The sequence below is a fragment of the Hemibagrus wyckioides genome, linkage group LG16, assembly GCF_019097595.1.
Source record: "Hemibagrus wyckioides isolate EC202008001 linkage group LG16, SWU_Hwy_1.0, whole genome shotgun sequence".
Lineage (NCBI taxonomy): Eukaryota > Metazoa > Chordata > Actinopteri > Siluriformes > Bagridae > Hemibagrus > Hemibagrus wyckioides.
The window spans coordinates 14,222,170-14,241,021 of NC_080725.1; the positions used below are offsets into that span (position 1 = coordinate 14,222,170).

Sequence of the window (18,852 nt, forward strand, 5' to 3'; positions counted from 1 at the left end):
GGAAATGTCAAAACAGATGGTTTATTCACAGTTGTTCCTGAGACTGGTGATATTGTAGTCAAAGGCCAAATTGATTATGAAGAAACTCCTGCGATTGAATTAAGAGTTCAAGCAAGAGACAAAGGAAGTCCACCTAAAAGCAATCAGTGCAAAGTTTTAGTGGAAGTTTTGGATGAGAATGACAATGCTCCGGAAATTCTAATAACTCCACTGCTAGACAGTATAAAAGAGGACACCAAACTTGGAGCTGCTGTGGCTTTAGTTACAGTGTCTGATAATGATGGAGGGAAGAATGGGATTGTGCATTCTTCAATTAAAGGCTTGTTTCCCTTCAGACTGGAATCTTCATACAGCAACCATTACTCGCTAGTAGTAGATGGACCACTGGACAGAGAGAGTATTTCTGAGTATAGCATTACTATATTGGCTAGAGATGAAGGCACTCCGCCGCTTTCCAGCAGCAGCACATTTACTGTTCAGATATCTGATGTTAATGATAATGCACCACAGTTTTCGACGTCCATGATTGATGCTTATTTGAAGGAAAATAGTCAAACTGGTAGTCAAATTGCCAAGGTTGTGGCAAATGATCCAGATTTTGGAGTAAATGCTGAACTTTCATATTCACTGCTAGAGAACAGCTATGGTGATATTCCCATTTCAACAATGTTTCATTTGAATTCTTTAAATGGTGAAATAGTGACAATGCAGACATTTAACTATGAAACCACCAAAAGAGTTCAATTTCAAGTTCAAGCAACTGATTCTGGCAGTCCACCTCTGAGCTGTAATGTCACCGTGAATGTTTTTATCCTGGATGAGAATGACAACAGTCCAGTTTTTCTCCCTCCTTATTCTGAACTCGGATCAGTACACACTGAGAGCATTCCCTACTCTGCAGAAGCAGGGTATTTTGTGGCTAAAGTCAGAGCTGTAGACGCTGATTCAGGTTATAATGCTCTATTATCATATCACATAACCGAACCAAAAGGGAATAACCTTTTCCGAATTGGAACCAGCACAGGAGAAATAAGGACTAAAAGACCAATGAGTGACAATGACTTAAAAACTCACCTGCTTAAAATAACAGTTTCTGACCATGGAGAACCATCATTCTCAACATCACTATCCATTGATATTATTGTCACTGAAAGAATTGATGACATCAAGACATCTTTTAGACAAGTGCCAGTAAAGGAGGAGAATTTTTCTAATCTGAATCTCTATCTGCTCATCGCTATTGTCTCAGTGTCTGTGATATTTTTACTGAGCCTCATTGCTTTAATAGCAGCGAAATGCTATGGGACAGAGGACAGTTTCAGCAGGTCCAGTGCTCCAGTGGTCACTACACACCCTGACGGGAGCTGGTCTTACTCAAAATCTACTCAGCAGTATGATGTGTGTTTTAGTTCAGACACACTGAAGAGTGATGTAGTGGTTTTCCCCTCGCCGTTTCAGCCTGCAGATGCAGAGCTGATCAGCATTAATGGAGGAGACACTTTTAACAGGACACAAACTCTTCCGAGTATGACAAAGGTAAGCATCCCATTTGCTTTTGAACTTTGTCTTGCTCAATCAGATTTAGGATAAAGAAGTCTTTCCACAAAAGATTTGTTCTTGTTCACTACCATATAGTGGTTAATATGCCTTTGTAATTTAGCACATCTGTTTTCCTGATCTTTCAGATTTTGGCATATTTTATAATGGCTGACTTTTCTGATGGCATTGTGTCTCACAAAAAAGCTATGAGCATATTCTATAATAATTTAGTTTGGTGGTTTAGGTGATGTCTGTGCTTTTCATATGCACATAGAATTTTCATTTATGTGAGATGACAGTGGAAATCTGTGGTTGAGAAGTTTGTTTAGACGTTCATTATGCTACGTGGAATATTATTCTACAACTTATAATGCTTATGACTGTGATCTATTAATATAATATATAATTTTCAATGATTTCACTACTGTTCATTTTCATTTCATACTGTTATAATACCAAAATACAACCAGCACTACCACTATCACCACTAGTAATATTGATGCTGCTGCTGCTACTGCTATTTTTACTTTCACCACCACCAACCACAAATAAAACAAACAAACATACATACATACATACAAACAAATAAACAACAACAAAAACAATAGTAATAATAATAAAAACAATAATAATAACAACAACAATAATAAATAAAACAACTATAAAAATCCTAATTAGCTGCTAATTCATTGCTAGTTTTTAAAAAAACATTTAGATTAGATTAGATTAGATGCAACTTTACTTCAACTACAAGGCAACGAAATACAGTTAGCATCTAACCAGAATTGCATTTTTGCAGTGCAAATAATTAGCATATATAATCAGTATATAAACAAATAAACAATTTGCATATATAAACAATATATAAAAATATATAAATAATTTGCATATATAAACAGTATATAAACAGTTTATAGAGGGAGGTAAATACAATGAGTGCAAATGAGCAAATGATTATAGGTGGTGCAATAAAGAAGGTATTGTATACCATGAAAATAATTAAATATGTAAACAGTATTCAGAGAAGGAGTTATGTACAACGAGTGCAATGATTCAGATCATTTAAATTAATTTAAATTGATTTAAATTATATATACTGTATATATATATAGCTCTGAAATGCTTCATTGTGGTGGTTAGAATTTTATAAATAATTAAGAAAAAGCCAAAGTTTCTGAGCAAAGGCTACTGGCAGTATACACACACGCGGTGTCACTGTTGACCGTGGATTGGAAATCTGTGACTCATTATCATACGTCCCATCCCTCCTTATGAATAGTGAAATAAAAAGGTGGGGAAGACCCAGACGGGAATATAGTCTGACAGCCCGAGCCTCTGTTACGGAATGATGCAATTTCATATTTAAAGGTTTTTTTTTTGGAAATAAATACATTTAAGGACAGAAGCGATGATCGTTACAGTCGGTGGATCGTCTGCCTGGATCAGGGCGCTGCCGCTGCTGCTGTTTTGTTTATTGGGGTTGTCTCGTGGGCAGATTTCGTACTCCATCTATGAAGAGGCGAAAAAGGGAACATTGGTTGGAAATATAGCCAAGGACCTTAACGTTGATGTTACTGAACTGCAGTCGCGTATGTTTCAAATTGTTGCTGGATCCAATAAGAGGTATTTTGACGTAAATTCCAAAACCGGTGGTCTAATTGTTAACAACAGAATCGACAGAGAGGAGCTGTGCGAGCGTAAGCAGAAATGTTCCTTAAATATCGAAGCAATGGCACATAACCCTTTGACCCTGTACCGCATTGAGGTGAATATTCTAGACATTAACGACAATTCACCGGTTTTCCCAATACAGACACTTGAGTTGAATATTACTGAAAATGTTGTTACTGGAGACAGATTTTCTCTACATTTGGCTGATGACATGGATGTAGGCGTGAACACGGTGAAGAGCTACAGGCTCAGTCCGAATGAACATTTTTCACTGGATGCACAGAACGCTGGAGAAAGTGTTTCAGCAGAACTGGTGTTGCAGAAAGCCTTAGACCGCGAGAAACAATCCGTGATAAAGCTCACACTGACCGCGGTGGACGGTGGGAAACCACAAAGATCTGGAACGTCAGAGATAATAATTCACGTGCTGGACATTAACGACAACAACCCAGTTTTTAGTAAACCTCTCTATAAAGTCAAAATCCAAGAGAATGCACCAGTTGGGAGTAAAATCCTGACGGTCTCTGCTACGGATGCTGATGAAGGTCTTAACGGTGACGTAGTGTATTCCTTTGTAGGCCGTGACAGAAACTCGTTAGTAAATTTATTTTCTATAAATCCGAATTCAGGCGATATTAAAGTAATAGGTAATATTGACTATGAAGAAAATCCTGCGATTGAATTGAGGATACAAGCTCAAGACAAAAGCGTCTCTCCGAGACATACTAACTGTAAAGTTTTAATTGAAGTAATAGATGTGAATGACAATGCACCTGAGATTTCAGTCACTCTGCTCATGAGCTCGGTACCCGAGGACATCAAACCTGGCACAGGTTTTGCATTAATTACAGCTGCAGATAAAGACGGAGGGGCGAATGGGAAAGTGGATTGTAAAATAACCGGAACGAGTTCTTTTAAACTACAGTCGTCATATAAAAACTCGTATTCGGTTGTAGTTAGTGAGCCATTGGATAGAGAAGAAATATCCCAATATAACATCACGATTCTTGCTAATGATGAGGGCACGCCACCGCTGTCTAGCACTACTGTTTTACATATTCATGTCTCGGATGTCAATGACAACGCTCCGCTATTTCCGATACCGATAATTAACATTAACGTGCATGAAAATAGTCCAGCCGGAGGCTTGTTATCCATTCTGACAGCGCATGACCGAGATGAAAGAGAAAACGCGCACATATCTTATTCTTTTATTAATAGTGACAGTGCTACTGTGTCGGTATCAACACTGATGAACATAAACTCACACACTGGTGAACTATACAGCCTGCAGTCTCTTAATTATGAAGAAATAAAAAATATTCAGTTTAAAGTTCAGGCCACTGACTCTGGTATACCTCCTCTTAGTAGCAACGTAACTGTAAACGTTTTTATCCTGGATGAGAATGACAACAGTCCAGTTTTTCTCCCTCCTTATTCTGAACCCGGATCAGTAAACACTGAGAACATTCCCTACTCTGCTGAAGCGGGGTATTTTGTGTTTAAAGTCAGAGCTGTAGATGCTGATTCAGGTTATAATGCTCTATTATCATATTATATAAGTGAATCAAAGGGAACGAACCTCTTCCGAATCGGAACCAGCACAGGAGAAATAAGGACTAAAAGACGAATGAGTGACAATGACTTAAAAACTCACCCGCTTATCATTACTGTCTCGGATAATGGAGAACCTTCACTGTCCACAACTATGAGCATTGAAGTTGTGGTTGTGGAAAATATGGACAGCCTGCAGCCTTCACTAAGGCAAGTGCCAGTAAAGGAGGAGAATTTTTCTAATCTGAATCTCTATCTGCTCATCGCTATTGTCTCAGTGTCCGTGATATTTTTACTGAGCCTTATCGCTTTAATAGTAATTAAATGCAACGGGACAGACGGCAGATTCAGCAGGTCCAGCGCTCCAGTGGTCACTACACACCCTGATGGGAGCTGGTCTTACTCGAAATCAACTCAGCAGTATGATGTGTGTTTTAGTTCAGACACACTGAAGAGTGACGTAGTGGTTTTCCCCTCGCCATTTCCGCCTGCAGACGCAGAGCTGATCAGCATTAATGGAGGAGACACTTTTAACAGGACACAAACTCTTCCTAGCACTGGGAAGGTAAGGTTATAAAATAAATGCTTTGCATGGTCTATTAATTATATTGAAGGTGTAGGGGGCTGAAAATAATATTTCATACACCTTAACAAATCATTTGGTAACATTGCATGAGTCGCATTTAATATTAAATAAAATCATAAATTTGGTCAATAAAGGTTATACTTTACTACCCCTTACACCTTTAAAATCCAACAAAGCATGATAGGTGTGCAGATAGTTTTTTAGGGAAATGCTGTGCATCCAGTAAGGATGCATCTTGAACTTCTTTATGCATGCTACAGCTTTTACCTGGCCATACGCAGTGCTCTTTGAGTGCCATGAGTAATATTTAGCACATACCAAATATGAACAAGCATATAAAAGAACTTGCGGGGGTGGTGGTGTAAGATCATACAAAAGGGTTGTCCCCAAATGGGTTTTTCGACTGACAGCATACTTAGCTCTGATCTACAGTACCAATATGGGAATGTATTCATGATAAAGACTTCAAAGGACTTCTTTAAGTCCCTCTGGATAAGGGTGTTTGCCAAATGCTCTAAATTAGGAGTGCAATATTAAACACAGGAGTCAGATCTCTATTGTACAGTACTGCACATTGGTAGTCAACACCTCCACTCTTGCCACTTTGTTTAAGTGATATACATCACAGCATCAATATAACAATAATAATTATTATTACTAATGTGACAATTTTATATTTGTTGCTTATGTGGATACCTGATGATCATGAACTGTGTAACTATTAAAATTATTTATTTATTTAGCAAATACCAGTTTGAGCAAAGTAAGTAAAAACTGCACTACATAATATAGCATTGTATTGCATAGCATAGTGTTAAACACACATGGACAAAATTATTGGTACTCTTTCTTTAAAGAAAGAAAAACCCACAATAGTCACTGAAATATCTTGAATCTGACAAAAGTAATAATAAATAAAAATTGACTGAAAATTGACTAATGAAAATCAGACACTGCTTTTGAATTGTGGTTCAACAGAAGCATTTATATAAAGACAAACAATGAAACTTGCCTGGACAAAAATAATGGTACCCTTAACTCTTAACTATTTTGTTGCACAACTTTTTGACTGTAATCTTTTCACCATAATCAAGCACTTTCTGTAACTCTCAGTGAGACATCTGCACCTGTTCACAGGTATTCTGGCCCGCTCCTAGTGAGCAAACTGCTCCAGCTGTCCCAGGTATGAAGGGTGCCTTCTCCAGACTACATGTTTCAGCTCTTTTCACAGATGTTCAATAGGATTTAGATCAAGGCTCATAGAAGTGTTTATAATAGTCCAGTGTTTTGTTCTTGGGTGTTTTTAGCTGTGTGTTTTGGGTCATTGTTCTGTTGGAGGACCCATGACCTGCGACTGAGACCAAGCTTTCTGACACTGGGCAACACATTTCACTCCAGAATCCCTTAAGAGTTTTGGGATTTCATTGTAAACACACAGTAAAACTTCTTCCAGCCTCTAGCACTGACTTTGTTGTATTAACATTCATATTCAATCCAGGCTTCAGTATAGTATAGCATTGTATATAGTGTATGATAGCATAGTGCTTCATAATATAGAATAGTTAATTATAGTACTGAAAGTACACTAAAGAGCAGTATAGTATAGTGCAATACACATATGCAGTATAGCATATTGTTGCTTAACATGGAATACCTTCTTGTAGTCTGTATTATAGAGTGCATATTCATTTCAATTATTGTATGAGATGTATGCTACAGCATAGTATAATATAAGAGATTGTACTGCAGTATAGAATAGTATTCTACAGTACTCAATGTACAGTAAAATACAGTGGAGTATAATACAACATACAAATATGCAAGTGCTGCAAATGAAAGACACACCTAGATACATGAAAAAAATACCGATTAGCAATAATATGACAATGATTTTATAAATATATTTGGACATTTATGGTTTTCTTAAAATAATCATTTTAGTTTTCTTGCCCACGTGGTGTCACTGCAGACCGCAACATTTTTATAACACATCTTGCTTCCTCCTTGTGTTGGGTAATGTGACGTTTAGGATTTGCAGTCGAAGTGAGACACGATTTGGTATGGACTAAAGGACAATGAATTTTCTGGATCGTCTCTGATTAGCGGGATATCTTCATAAGCACATCTACTTTCTGCTTTGGAACACAGGATGGCTTACCGACAAGATTTTTTGCATGTGATACGACTTATTTTGTGTATTTTGTCATATTTACGTGTTGGAGTGAATGGTCAGATCGCTTATTCTGTGTCTGAGGAAGTAAATATCGGGACTGTTGTTGGGAATTTGGTGAAAGATATGAATCTGAATGTAGACGAGTTGGATGCACGAGCATTTCAGCTCGTGCATGGGACGAAGAGCAGGTATTTTCACGTGAATCTTCAAACTGGCGTTTTGTGCGTTAGGGAGAAAATTGACCGTGAGGAGCTCTGTCCTAACGCTCCCACTTGCTCTTTAAATTTCGAAGCCATAGTGAATCACCCTCTGAGTCTGTACCGAGTCACGGTTAATGTTGTAGACGTTAATGATAATTCTCCTGTGTTTCCAGTGAAAGCTCAGATGTTGAATATATCTGAGTCAGTGCAGCTGGGAGCTAGATTTTCGTTACTCAGTGCGTTTGATGCTGATGTTGGTTCTTTGTCAGTAAAAAGCTATAAACTAAGTCCAAGCGAACAGTTTTCCTTGGATGTACACAGCGGAGGAGAGCATGTCATATCTGCTGAACTTGTCCTCCAGAAAGCTTTAGACAGAGAGAAAGAACCCGTAATCAGACTCGTTTTGACCGCGTTTGATGGAGGAAAACCGCCCAGGTCTGGATCACTGCAAATTATAGTCAACGTTTTAGATATAAATGACAACGCCCCTGTGTTTAGCAGTCCTCTTTTCAAAGTACGTGTGATCGAGAATGCACCACCAGGAACTACGATAATAAAACTAAATGCTACCGACGTAGATGAAGGCACAAACGGGGAAACCAAATATCTTTTCAGTACACACGGCCAAGAAAAAAATCTAGATACATTTTCAATCAATCCCGATACAGGCGAAATTATAGTCAAAGGTATTATTGATTTTGAAGATAAAGCTTTCCACGAGTTAAGAGTTGAAGCTCATGATAAAGGCTTTTCCCCAATGACAACTAACTGTAAAGTCCTTGTTGAAATCATAGATGTTAATGATAACGCACCAGAAATTAGCATAACGCAGTTACAGGTGAGTCTGAGAGAAGATGCAAAACGTGGCACTGCTGTAGCGCTCGTTACCGTTTCAGATAAAGATGGAGGAGCCAACGGGAAAGTGAGCTGCAAATTGATTGGCGAACTGCCATTCAAACTCGAGTCGAACTATAAAAACTCCTACTCTGTTGTACTGGAAGGCCACCTCGATAGAGAAAACGTTTCTCTTTACAATATAACCATCACAGCGAGAGATGAGGGATCCCCGTCGCTGTCCAGCTCCAATGTGGTTCACGTTCAAATTTCAGACGTGAATGACAACGCACCGAGTTTTACCGAGACGAAAATAAATGTGTATGTTAAAGAAAACGTGTCGCCCGGAACACTTCTGTACTCATTCTCAGCGATCGATCGAGATCTGAATGAAAACGCTGAAGTCTCCTATTCTATTTTGGAGAACAAATTATCTGAGATGTCCGCCATAAATATCAACTCGCTGACGGGACAAATGTATAGTCTGCAATCCTTCAATTACGAGGAAAATAAGGTTTTCAGTTTTCAAGTTAAGGCCACTGACTCTGGTGTCCCTTCTCTTAACAGCACAGTCACTGTAAATGTTTTTATCCTGGATGAGAACGACAACAGTCCAGTTTTTCTCCCTCCTTATTCTGAACCCGGATCAGTAAACACTGAGAACATTCCCTACTCTGCAGAAGCGGGGTATTTTGTGGCTAAAGTCAGAGCTGTAGACGCTGATTCAGGTTATAATGCTCTATTATCATATCACATAACCGAACCAAAGGGAACTAATCTCTTCCGAATCGGAACCAGCACAGGAGAAATAAGGACTAAAAGACGAATGAGTGACAACGACTTAAAAACTCACCCGCTTATCATTACTGTCTCGGATAACGGAGAACCTTCACTGTCCACAACTATGAGTATTGAAATTGTGGTTGTAGAAAATATGGACATCCTGCAGCCTTCACTAAGACAAGTACCAGTAAAGGAGAATTCTTCTAATCTGAATCTCTATCTGCTCATCGCTATTGTCTCAGTGTCCGTGATATTTTTACTGAGTCTCATCGCTTTACTAGTAATTAAATGCAACGGGACAGACGGCAGATTCAGCAGGTCCAGCGCTCCAGTGGTCACTACACACCCTGACGGGAGCTGGTCTTACTCGAAATCCACTCAGCAGTATGATGTGTGTTTTAGTTCAGACACACTGAAGAGTGACGTAGTGGTTTTCCCCTCGCCGTTTCCGCCTGCAGACGCAGAGCTGATCAGCATTAATGGAGGAGACACTTTTAACAGGACACAAACTCTTCCTAGCACTGGGAAGGTGAGCACAATCGAGGTTTCAGTTTTAGAACTGTTTGGTGTACTGATCAATTTAATCCACGTTCTGTTGCGTAATGAACTGCATTATCTTTCAATTAAAAATTATAGTATCAGCACCACCACGTTGGACAGCGACTCAGTTTACGAAGTTAACGTGTAAATGAAACTTTGGGGGAAAAATAGAATATTTTTATATTTTAGTTTTTTTCAGTAATAATGACTAAAATAATTAGTCATTTCTGATGTGGTTATGTAAATAGGTAGATTTTTTAGTAGTTTATTAGATTTGTAAATCTAATTTGATTTGTAAAGAGAAATAGCTATATACAGAAAACTGTATACTTAATACATTTTAAATAAGTGTTCTCCCCTCCAAAGAAAAATTCCTAACTGAGGCTCCTGATAAGGAAACACTCTCGTTAGGGGACAGCCAAATAACACTTAAAGGTTTAAAACTTAGAACTATAGTGTAGTTATATAAAATAGCTTTCTGACAGGCAGGAACAGCACAACATTTCACTATATTCCTGTTAGAAACTATGAGCGAGCAAAGGTTTATTTCCATTTCATTTGATTTGTTTTTTGTGGCCCAGCAATGATAAATAATCTCTCAAGATAATTCATCTTGAAAATAAATAGAAAACATTTCACTGTAAAAATAAATCAACACAAACAGTTATGAGACAGTGTATACATGTGTTGGGATGAAAATATTACATTTAATATTATATATTTGTGTGTGTTTTTATGTATGTTTGATGAAAAGAGCATGTCAGCAGAAAAAGATTTGTGCATGGGCCTTTGTTTGTTTGCATTTGTGAACCCAACGATGACCAATAACACACCTTTGCCACAAGTTCATGATGCAAATACAGACATAAATACATCCCCCAGTTATTAATTGTCTTTGATGGGTTTTTGGTGAGATCTAGGTATGATAGTGGACCTGGCTTTAAAAGCTCAAACAGGTTTGTTTTAGAATGAGGCTTCCTATAGGCACCACCATATTTGCATTTTCCACTGCTTTCAAGGATGGTAAGGAAAGTGTGTGGGAGGTGAGGTTTGTGGCTTAACTAAGTGGTGAGAGATGGGTTCGGCTTGAGAACTTATAAGAACTTAATATAAGAACTTATAAACCTGTACATGTACCTTAGAATATGTCAATGTTTCCAAATGTAGTGCCTGATGATTCAGTTTTAGCATGAAGAGCAGAAATGATCCGTGAAATAAAGGAATGATCAAGTGAGTCTGACCTTGAGCTGCACACCCAGTGATGTGGGTACAGGGATCTAGTAAAATTAAGGCAGAGCTTGGGTCCACATGGCCTGGCTGGGAGTGTGAGATATATGGATTAGAGCTCTGTGAGGACAGTTTGCAGTCCCAGCTCTACAATAGTGAAGAGACAGCATCCTCATTTATATTCTACATCCTGTTATATAGCCGAATAATTTACACACTTTCTCATACACCTCATTTTCTTTTCTCTAAAGCAGTCTCTCATGTCTCATTTGCATTTTCTTTCTTCCTGTGCTGATATTCATCTCCTGAAGTCTTACCAAGAAGAATCTAGTGCTATTTTCACCTTTAAAGTAAAAAAGGCAGCTCCTTGAAGTCTCTTGCTATGCAAATTATACAGTGTGAATTAATGACTGTGGTTAACACTGGCAGTCCTTTTCTTTTTGTCTTTAACAAAAATAGCAGAATGTTATTAATAAATACTTATAAACACTATTTCATTATTCAGGTCACATTAACAAAGCTTATTAATTAATTTATTATAACATTAATATAATTTCACTGATATATCTATCAGTTCTAGGCTCAAGATGGAACTTTTTTTGTATCCTTGCAGCACAGAAGTGTAACAGATTGCATGCATTTTAATTTTAGCTTGGGTTTTCAGTTGGAGTAATGACAAACTGAGTCATACTTCACACACACAGAGTAAGTGCTCCTCTACAGTTGTGTGCTTAATTAAAATGTAGGCATGCTGAGAGGCAGACCCAGAGTGAGTGTGTTTGTGTGTCTCTCTCTGTGTGTGTACTTCTTATCACAAGTATAACAGGTTTTTAGGTGAATTTGTTTCAGTGTAAAGGTTTGATTTCTTGACTAGAAATAAATGGTTCCATTTTCTATAATATTTATTATTTCCATTTATAAAGAACTATGAAAATACTTTATGTTCTCAGCTGTATCTTTATGCATGTCTCCTGTTTGTGGTGGATGATAAAATCTGGCCTTATATATTTTATATTTTTTATATTTTTTATAGTTTTGCATTCCAAGTGAACCCAAAGACAGAGTTCAAGCAGTAGTTGGAGACTGGATTTTTCCAGGGAGGGACCGTGTTGTTAGATGAATATCATTAGGTAATTCTGCAGTGTGGGCATCTGGGCTGCGTTTTCTCTGCAGAGGGCTGCAGGTGGCAGACTGATTTATACTGAGCAGACTCAAGACAGGAAGTGCTCGCTAGCTCCCTCTGTCAGTAGTGGTGGTAAATGTCAAGATTCCGTTAAAAAATTCAACTCGTGCATTGGCCAGTAGGGGTCATTTTATTTCATGCTATTGCTTTGGATCTCTTTATAATCAGCTCTTAATCTCCCTGTCATTATGTTTGAATGTAAATTAGTTGATTTGCTTCAAATTAACATGTGCTGGTGTTTCACTCAAAGGTAAAATAACTTTAAAATAATATTATAAAGTCATAGAAATTGAAGTAATAGTAGAATATATACAAAGACAATGCTTTTTGAAGCTCTTAGTCATATTGTTGTGAGAGAGGGGATGAGGGGGAAGTTGGATGACTCACAGCTGGGAGTGGATGAACCGGTGTGAACAGCAGTCAGGCCATTGCTCTTCCTGCCTCAACTTGATTGCCCTAACAGTAGGGAAGGAGGCTTTTGGGTCATTCACCGGTTAATGATGAATTATAGGTCAAAAAGGGATCATGTGAATTTTGGTGCCTGTGCTCAGAGGACAGCTGGAGAGCAGGTACTGTTCCAGGGTGAGGCAGTGGCACACATCTGTTAGAAGGGAATGGAAATACACACAAAAAAAATGATAACCATTTTTTTCATAGAATATGAAGAATATGATGACATATGATCATTCAAAGAGTCAATTTTATTAGACTTTTTAAATAGGTGTATATTCATATAGGTCTATATATATGTCTGCAGTGCTGTTCAACTTCCTCCCTATAGTGGTGCAGTGAGATTTATTCCCTAATTCATCTTTACTAATAGAGAGTAATGCAGCAGCAACTTAGTCTCTTATACCATCACCAATACCACCATGCCTGTCATCTCAAAGACGACTAACTAGCCAAACCAAGTCTCAGTACAGCTGTGTCTTATATTTGCATTGTATTCAAAGATATAGACTTGTCAGTGACATCAATGACCCATTTCTCTATTTTTCTTCTTCTTGAATTTTTCATTAATATTATGCTGAACATCAATGAAAAATGGTGAGCAAGAAAAGATGCTGTTATGCTTTTTCTTCTTTTGAATGTCATTTTAATGCTTTAGCCATAACACCATCCTCCTGTGATGTCCATGACATTCCTGTGAAAAGTATTTATTTCAGCCTGTAGGTTTCCTTTAATTAAAAATCTGGTTGAGCAAGCAGAAGGAAGAGGAGAGAAAGTGATATAGAGAAAGGGAAGAGGAAAATTAAATCCAAGAGAAGGAAAGAAGGTGGAGAGAAATTGAGCAGGAAGAGAGTGATGCATTAAAGAGAGCAATGCTTTTTTAGGCTTTCTAAAAGTGGCCTGTGTGCATCCTTGCTGGGGGCAGTGCCAGTTCAGCCTGTCTGTGCAGCCTCTCTCAGATGGGTTCATCTCTGTCCAAATTCAGCACACTTACATAAGGGAAGTCAGGATAAAGGCAACGGACATATTTATCGTTAATGATGAGACAAGAAGCAACTGAAATGAACCAGACTGAACTGTTTCCTAATTTATTAATGAGTATAAATGACCAGAAATATATAATATCCACAATAGGAATGACACATGATTAAAAAGACTGATAAACGGACGTTATATCAATCACTTCTATATAATTACAGACGTGTTGTTCTGTCTTGCAATTTAAATGACATGAATGCTGAAGATGGGCCGTCTTATCCTTCAGGAAAGGTTTGGATGCATAAAACTTGTGTTTATTTCTAAAAAAGTGACCACGATGTCTAAATCTGTCTTCCCAAGACAGAAGCTTATATAATGTGATGAGATCATTAAAAGAACCAGATTTCAGCAGAGTGAGGTGTTTCACACTGCAGGAGGCAGGTGTGTGTGGTCTGCTGGTGTGTGCAATGAATAGGTTTGAACCCAGTGATAAACAACACACAGCTAAAACACACTGCAGCTGCAAATGCCACTGTTAATCCTACAGTACATAGCAAAAAAAGGAAGACATAATATTAAAGAAATGGCAGTAGAACTGTGATTTGCAGTTTGTTGTATGAAAAACTGACAGGGCTTTACTCTTTACTCTTGCTCTTTATTTGGAAACAACTGAAAGAATTGTTGGTATCAGACAGCTTGTGAATTTCATCAGCTTGTGTTTTCAGATGCACAGTTACAGTTTCACTGAAGATGATGAACTAGCAATGTGTTTAGCAATTTATAGACATACACAGGTACAGAACAGTGAATTCACAGTACAATAGATACACACTGTTGCTGTGGCCACCACATTAAAGGTAGAGCTGCCTAAGACATGAACAAACTGGATATTATTTACCAATTTCCTATTTTTACTTCCACTTTTGACAAAAAGAAAAAAATTGCAAATATAAAAAAATGAAGCAAAATAGAAGTGTAATGTTATGTTTCTGTAAAAGTTATTTTGTTTTGATACTTTATGCATACCTGTAACACTTTAGTATTTTTTTTTATTTACATTTACATCCGTTTCCTGAGCCACAAAAGGCTGTTTTTCAGAATATGGATAAATTATTTTTTTAATGTCCTATGCAGCTAAGAAAAATTCTTTAGCCCTAACCCATAATATGCTAACCAAAATGTCATTAAAAATCACTGAAACATTCACTATAACACTATAAAAAAAGCCAGCTTTATTTTGTGAATTCTTGGAGCACTCCATTACCAGCACCGTTATGTAGCGCGTTCTGAGATAAGCACAGAAGCATAGAAATGAGGTGAAATTATAAGTAGGAACCAGGGGAGGGCTGGTGTGTGTGTGTGTGTGTGTGTGTGTGTGTGTGTGTGTGAGAGAGAGAGAGAGAGCACCAGCGGCAGGGAAACACACCCGTTAACGGCTCGCAAATGCAAAAAAAAGAAAGGGGGAAAAAAAGAAAAAAGGCGAGAGAGAGCACGGACAAAGAAAACATGGACGCAGCCACTGAGTGTATTCGTGCACATCTACTACGGAATATGTTCCCAAACCGTCGTGTAAACGGAATGAAGAACAATTAGGCCAAATTAATGCCGTGCTGGGAAGAGAAGCATTGCTGCAAAGAGAGCTGTTTTTTTAATCCGTTTGCTGCGGATTCCGGGAGCTTGCAATGGCTGATGCAGGGAGATGTTGCAGCTGTAGGGGAAGAAATGTGCCTCTTTCATTTTTGATGTTTTTGTTTTGTTGTGGCCTTACACTTGGACAAATACGCTATTCAATTCAAGAGGAATCTGACAAAGGAGCGGTCGTGGGTGACATTGCGCAAGATTTGGGGCTGGATGTTGCAAAGCTCTCGGCTCGAAGCATCAAGGTAACGGCCGACGGAGGAAAACGGTATGTGGATGTGAATCCTAAAAACGGAAAACTGTTCGTAAACGAACGAATCGACAGGGAGGAGTTCTGTGACAGGACCGGTGCCTGCGTTTTAAATTTCGATTTGCTTCTTGAAAACCCGTCCGAGGTGCACACCATCGAGGTGGAGGTGGTCGACGTGAACGACAACGCGCCGCAATTCCCAAGAGACGAGTACCAGTTGGAGATAACGGAGTCGGCGTCGCCCACTTCACGTTTTCCCGTCGAGCACGCGCTGGATCCAGATATCGGGACCAACTCGATCCGATTTTACAGGCTCGGGCCAAACGAGCATTTTGCGCTCGATTCCAACAAACCGTCGCCCAACAGTAAGCACGTCGAGCTCGTGCTGAAAAAGCCTCTGGACCGCGAGCAGACGCCTTATCATCAGTTGATTCTGACAGCGTCTGACGGCGGCACACCAGCGTTGACAGGTACGGCGAAAATTAATGTGCGCGTCTTAGATTCCAACGACAACAATCCCGTGTTCGACAGCTCCGTGTACAAAGTGAAACTACTGGAAAATTCACCGAAAGACACACTCGTTATTAAATTAAACGCCACGGATCAGGATGAGGGTACAAACGGGGAGGTGTTCTATTCATTCAGCAGTTACACTCCGGAAAGGGTTAGACAGGTGTTCAGCATGGACACCAACACTGGAGAAATTCGAGTCCGAAGCAATGTGGACTATGAGGATACCAACACGTATGAGATGTACATCCAGGCCATGGACAAAGGACCGGCCGCAGTTGCGGCCCATTGCAAAGTGGTTGTTGAGGTGGTGGATGTGAATGATAATGTTCCGGAGATTGTGCTCTCATCCCTGTCAAGCCCGGTGCGTGAGGATGCCCGCGCTGACACCGTTGTGGCCTTGATTAGTGTGACAGACCGAGACTCTGGCCCAAATAAGCAAGTGACGTTGGAGATCCAACCTGGCCTTCCATTCAAAATCAAGTCCTTCAGGAACTACTACACTTTAGTAACATCTGCCTTCTTGGACCGTGAGACCACAGCAGCCTATAATGTGACCCTCAGTGCCACAGATGGTGGCACTCCTCCACTCTCCTCCCGGAAGACTATTCAGGTGGATGTGGCAGATGTTAATGACAATCCACCACGTTTCGAGCAGACCTCTTACACTGTGTATGTTATGGAGAACAATGCTCCTGGAGCCTCTCTTTGCACTGTCAAAGCTCTTGACTCAGATGTGAATGAGAATGCCCGCATCACTTACACCGTTCTGAATGACAACAATCATGGCATTCCTGTCACTTCCTATGTTTCCATCAAGCCAGACACAGGTGTTGCTTATGCTCTCCGCTCCTTTGACTATGAGTCACTAAGGGAGTTTCACTTCCAAGTAAAGGCTCAGGATGGAGGTATACCACCCCTCAGCCGTGTGGCCACTGTCTACATCTATGTAATGGACCAAAATGACCATGCTCCAGAGATTGTGAACCCTCCAGCCAATGGGACACGTTCAACAGAAACAGTCCTGAAGAACATTGAAGCAGGTGCTCTTGTCACCAAAGTGGCAGCATATGATGCAGATGCTGGACAGAACGCTTGGCTCATTTACATTATGGACCAGTCTACTGATCTGGACCTGTTCAAGGTGCATGAGCACACGGGGGAGATCCGTACAACACGTCGAGTCCTGGAAGACAACTCAACCTCGTTCAGCCTCATTGTGCTAGTGAAAGACCATGGAGAGCCCCCACTCTCCTCTACTGCCACCATCAACATAGCCGTCATGGAGGTGCCACCTAAAGTCACCCCTGACCCCAAAAGGATTGTTCGCCCTCACAGCACACCTCTCTTTTCTAATGTAACTCTTTACCTGATTGTAGCACTCAGCGCCACAACATTTGTGTTTCTGGTCACAGTGGTGGTGTTGGCCATAGTGCGGTGCCATGCCTATTGTACCCAACCTGGCTCATGTTCACCCTGCTGTGTGTCTCAAAAGAGCACACAAGATGGTGGGTCTGGAGGAGGTGCAGGTGGAGGATCTCAAGCCAATAATAACGTGGTTCTCCGCAGAGATCTCAAAGTCGAACCTCACTATATTGAGGTTCGTGGAAATGGCTCTCTGACCAAGACCTACTGTTACAAAACCTGCTTGACTGCCACATCAGGCAGTGACACCTTTATGTTTTACAACACGGGCCGGCCCATCAGTGGGACCTGGGGTTCGGAGCGTTTCTTCACAAGTGGCAGTGGTTTTGTGCGCAGACTCAGCATGCCAGATGCAGCCATACAGGTGTGTTATTATATGACTGCATAGAAACATGTATGTGTATGCACTCTATCTTGATGTTCTTATTGCCAATTATCTGTTTTCTCAAACTCTTAGAGTTATTATTAGAGTTATATGAACTACACAACTCAGCTCAGCTTTGCTTGATGGTTTGTAACCATCCATCTTCCTCTTGATGACATTCCAGAGGGTTTAAATCTGGACACATATATATATATATATATATATATATATATATATATATATATATATATATTCATTGCATATTATTGATTGCATAATATTTATCTGATTTATTTTTTATATATTTTATATATTTTCTGTTCTTTTTCTAGAGTATGAGTACATAAATGTCATTTAGTTCCTAAAATGGCATTTATGGCAATACTTTTGTCAACAATGTCAGCATGTCTCATGTAAATGGAAACAAAAAAATCACCTGCCTGACACAGAAACTGAGACCTCAAAAGAGTCTTTTTCCATCACTCTTTTCTCCTAGTTTTCTCCTTTAAAAAGCGATTGCCTAACATAAATATCTTTAAAATAATCTGCAGACTCCAATCCATAAAGATGCCTTTGCAACGGTGGTTTGTTGTAAATTCATGCATACTTAAAAAATGAATGTTGGCATTGTGCACAATGTTTGTGTACCATGTGGACATGTGTAATTGCCGTGAAGTCATGTTCAGTGAGATGGACATGGACATTGTGGGTCTGTTGTAATTGACTCTAAGGTAAACTGGTTATTTGTTGCCCCATGGTAGATTTACTGTATATATGGTCAAATTCTGGCATGATTGCAATATTAGGAGAAAGGATTAGTAGTCAGGGACTTGGCTGCTCAGTCTCACAGTAAGTGTGTGGGAAACAGCAATTCAGTGCATTAGAAGCTTTAAGATACGGCTGTTATCTGCCGTAGAGAAGAAATTAACCTCCCGTCTGTGATTTTC

At 39.4% G+C, this 18,852-nt stretch overlaps 2 protein-coding genes across 3 annotated transcripts in view; both read left to right on the forward strand.

Annotated features, from left to right (window-relative positions):
• Positions 1–2,700: 2,700 nt before the first annotated feature.
• LOC131366974 (protocadherin alpha-2-like) lies at positions 2,701–5,405 on the forward strand. The gene has a single exon (XM_058412085.1). It carries the CDS (start codon positions 2,948–2,950, stop codon positions 5,339–5,341), a length of 2,394 nt encoding a protein of 797 aa, XP_058268068.1. The 5' UTR covers positions 2,701–2,947; the 3' UTR covers positions 5,342–5,405.
• A 1,944-nt stretch (positions 5,406–7,349) lies between these two features.
• Positions 7,350–18,852, forward strand: part of LOC131366964 (protocadherin alpha-C2-like) — a 239,726-nt gene continuing 228,223 nt past the window's right edge. The window contains exon 1 of one of the 2 annotated variants that reach the window (XM_058412066.1): positions 7,350–9,869. In XM_058412066.1, the coding sequence (XP_058268049.1) occupies positions 7,500–9,869 (2,370 nt within the window). In that variant the 5' untranslated portion in view covers positions 7,350–7,499. Of the gene's footprint in view, positions 9,870–11,644; positions 17,906–18,852 lie in introns of those variants that run through there. The other variant, XM_058412029.1, reaches the window with a different exon arrangement.

Coding starts and splice junctions, on each gene's coding strand:
- LOC131366974 (XM_058412085.1), top strand. CDS start 2,948: ATGATCGTTACAGTCGGTGGATCGTCTGCCTGGATCAGGGCGCTGCCG.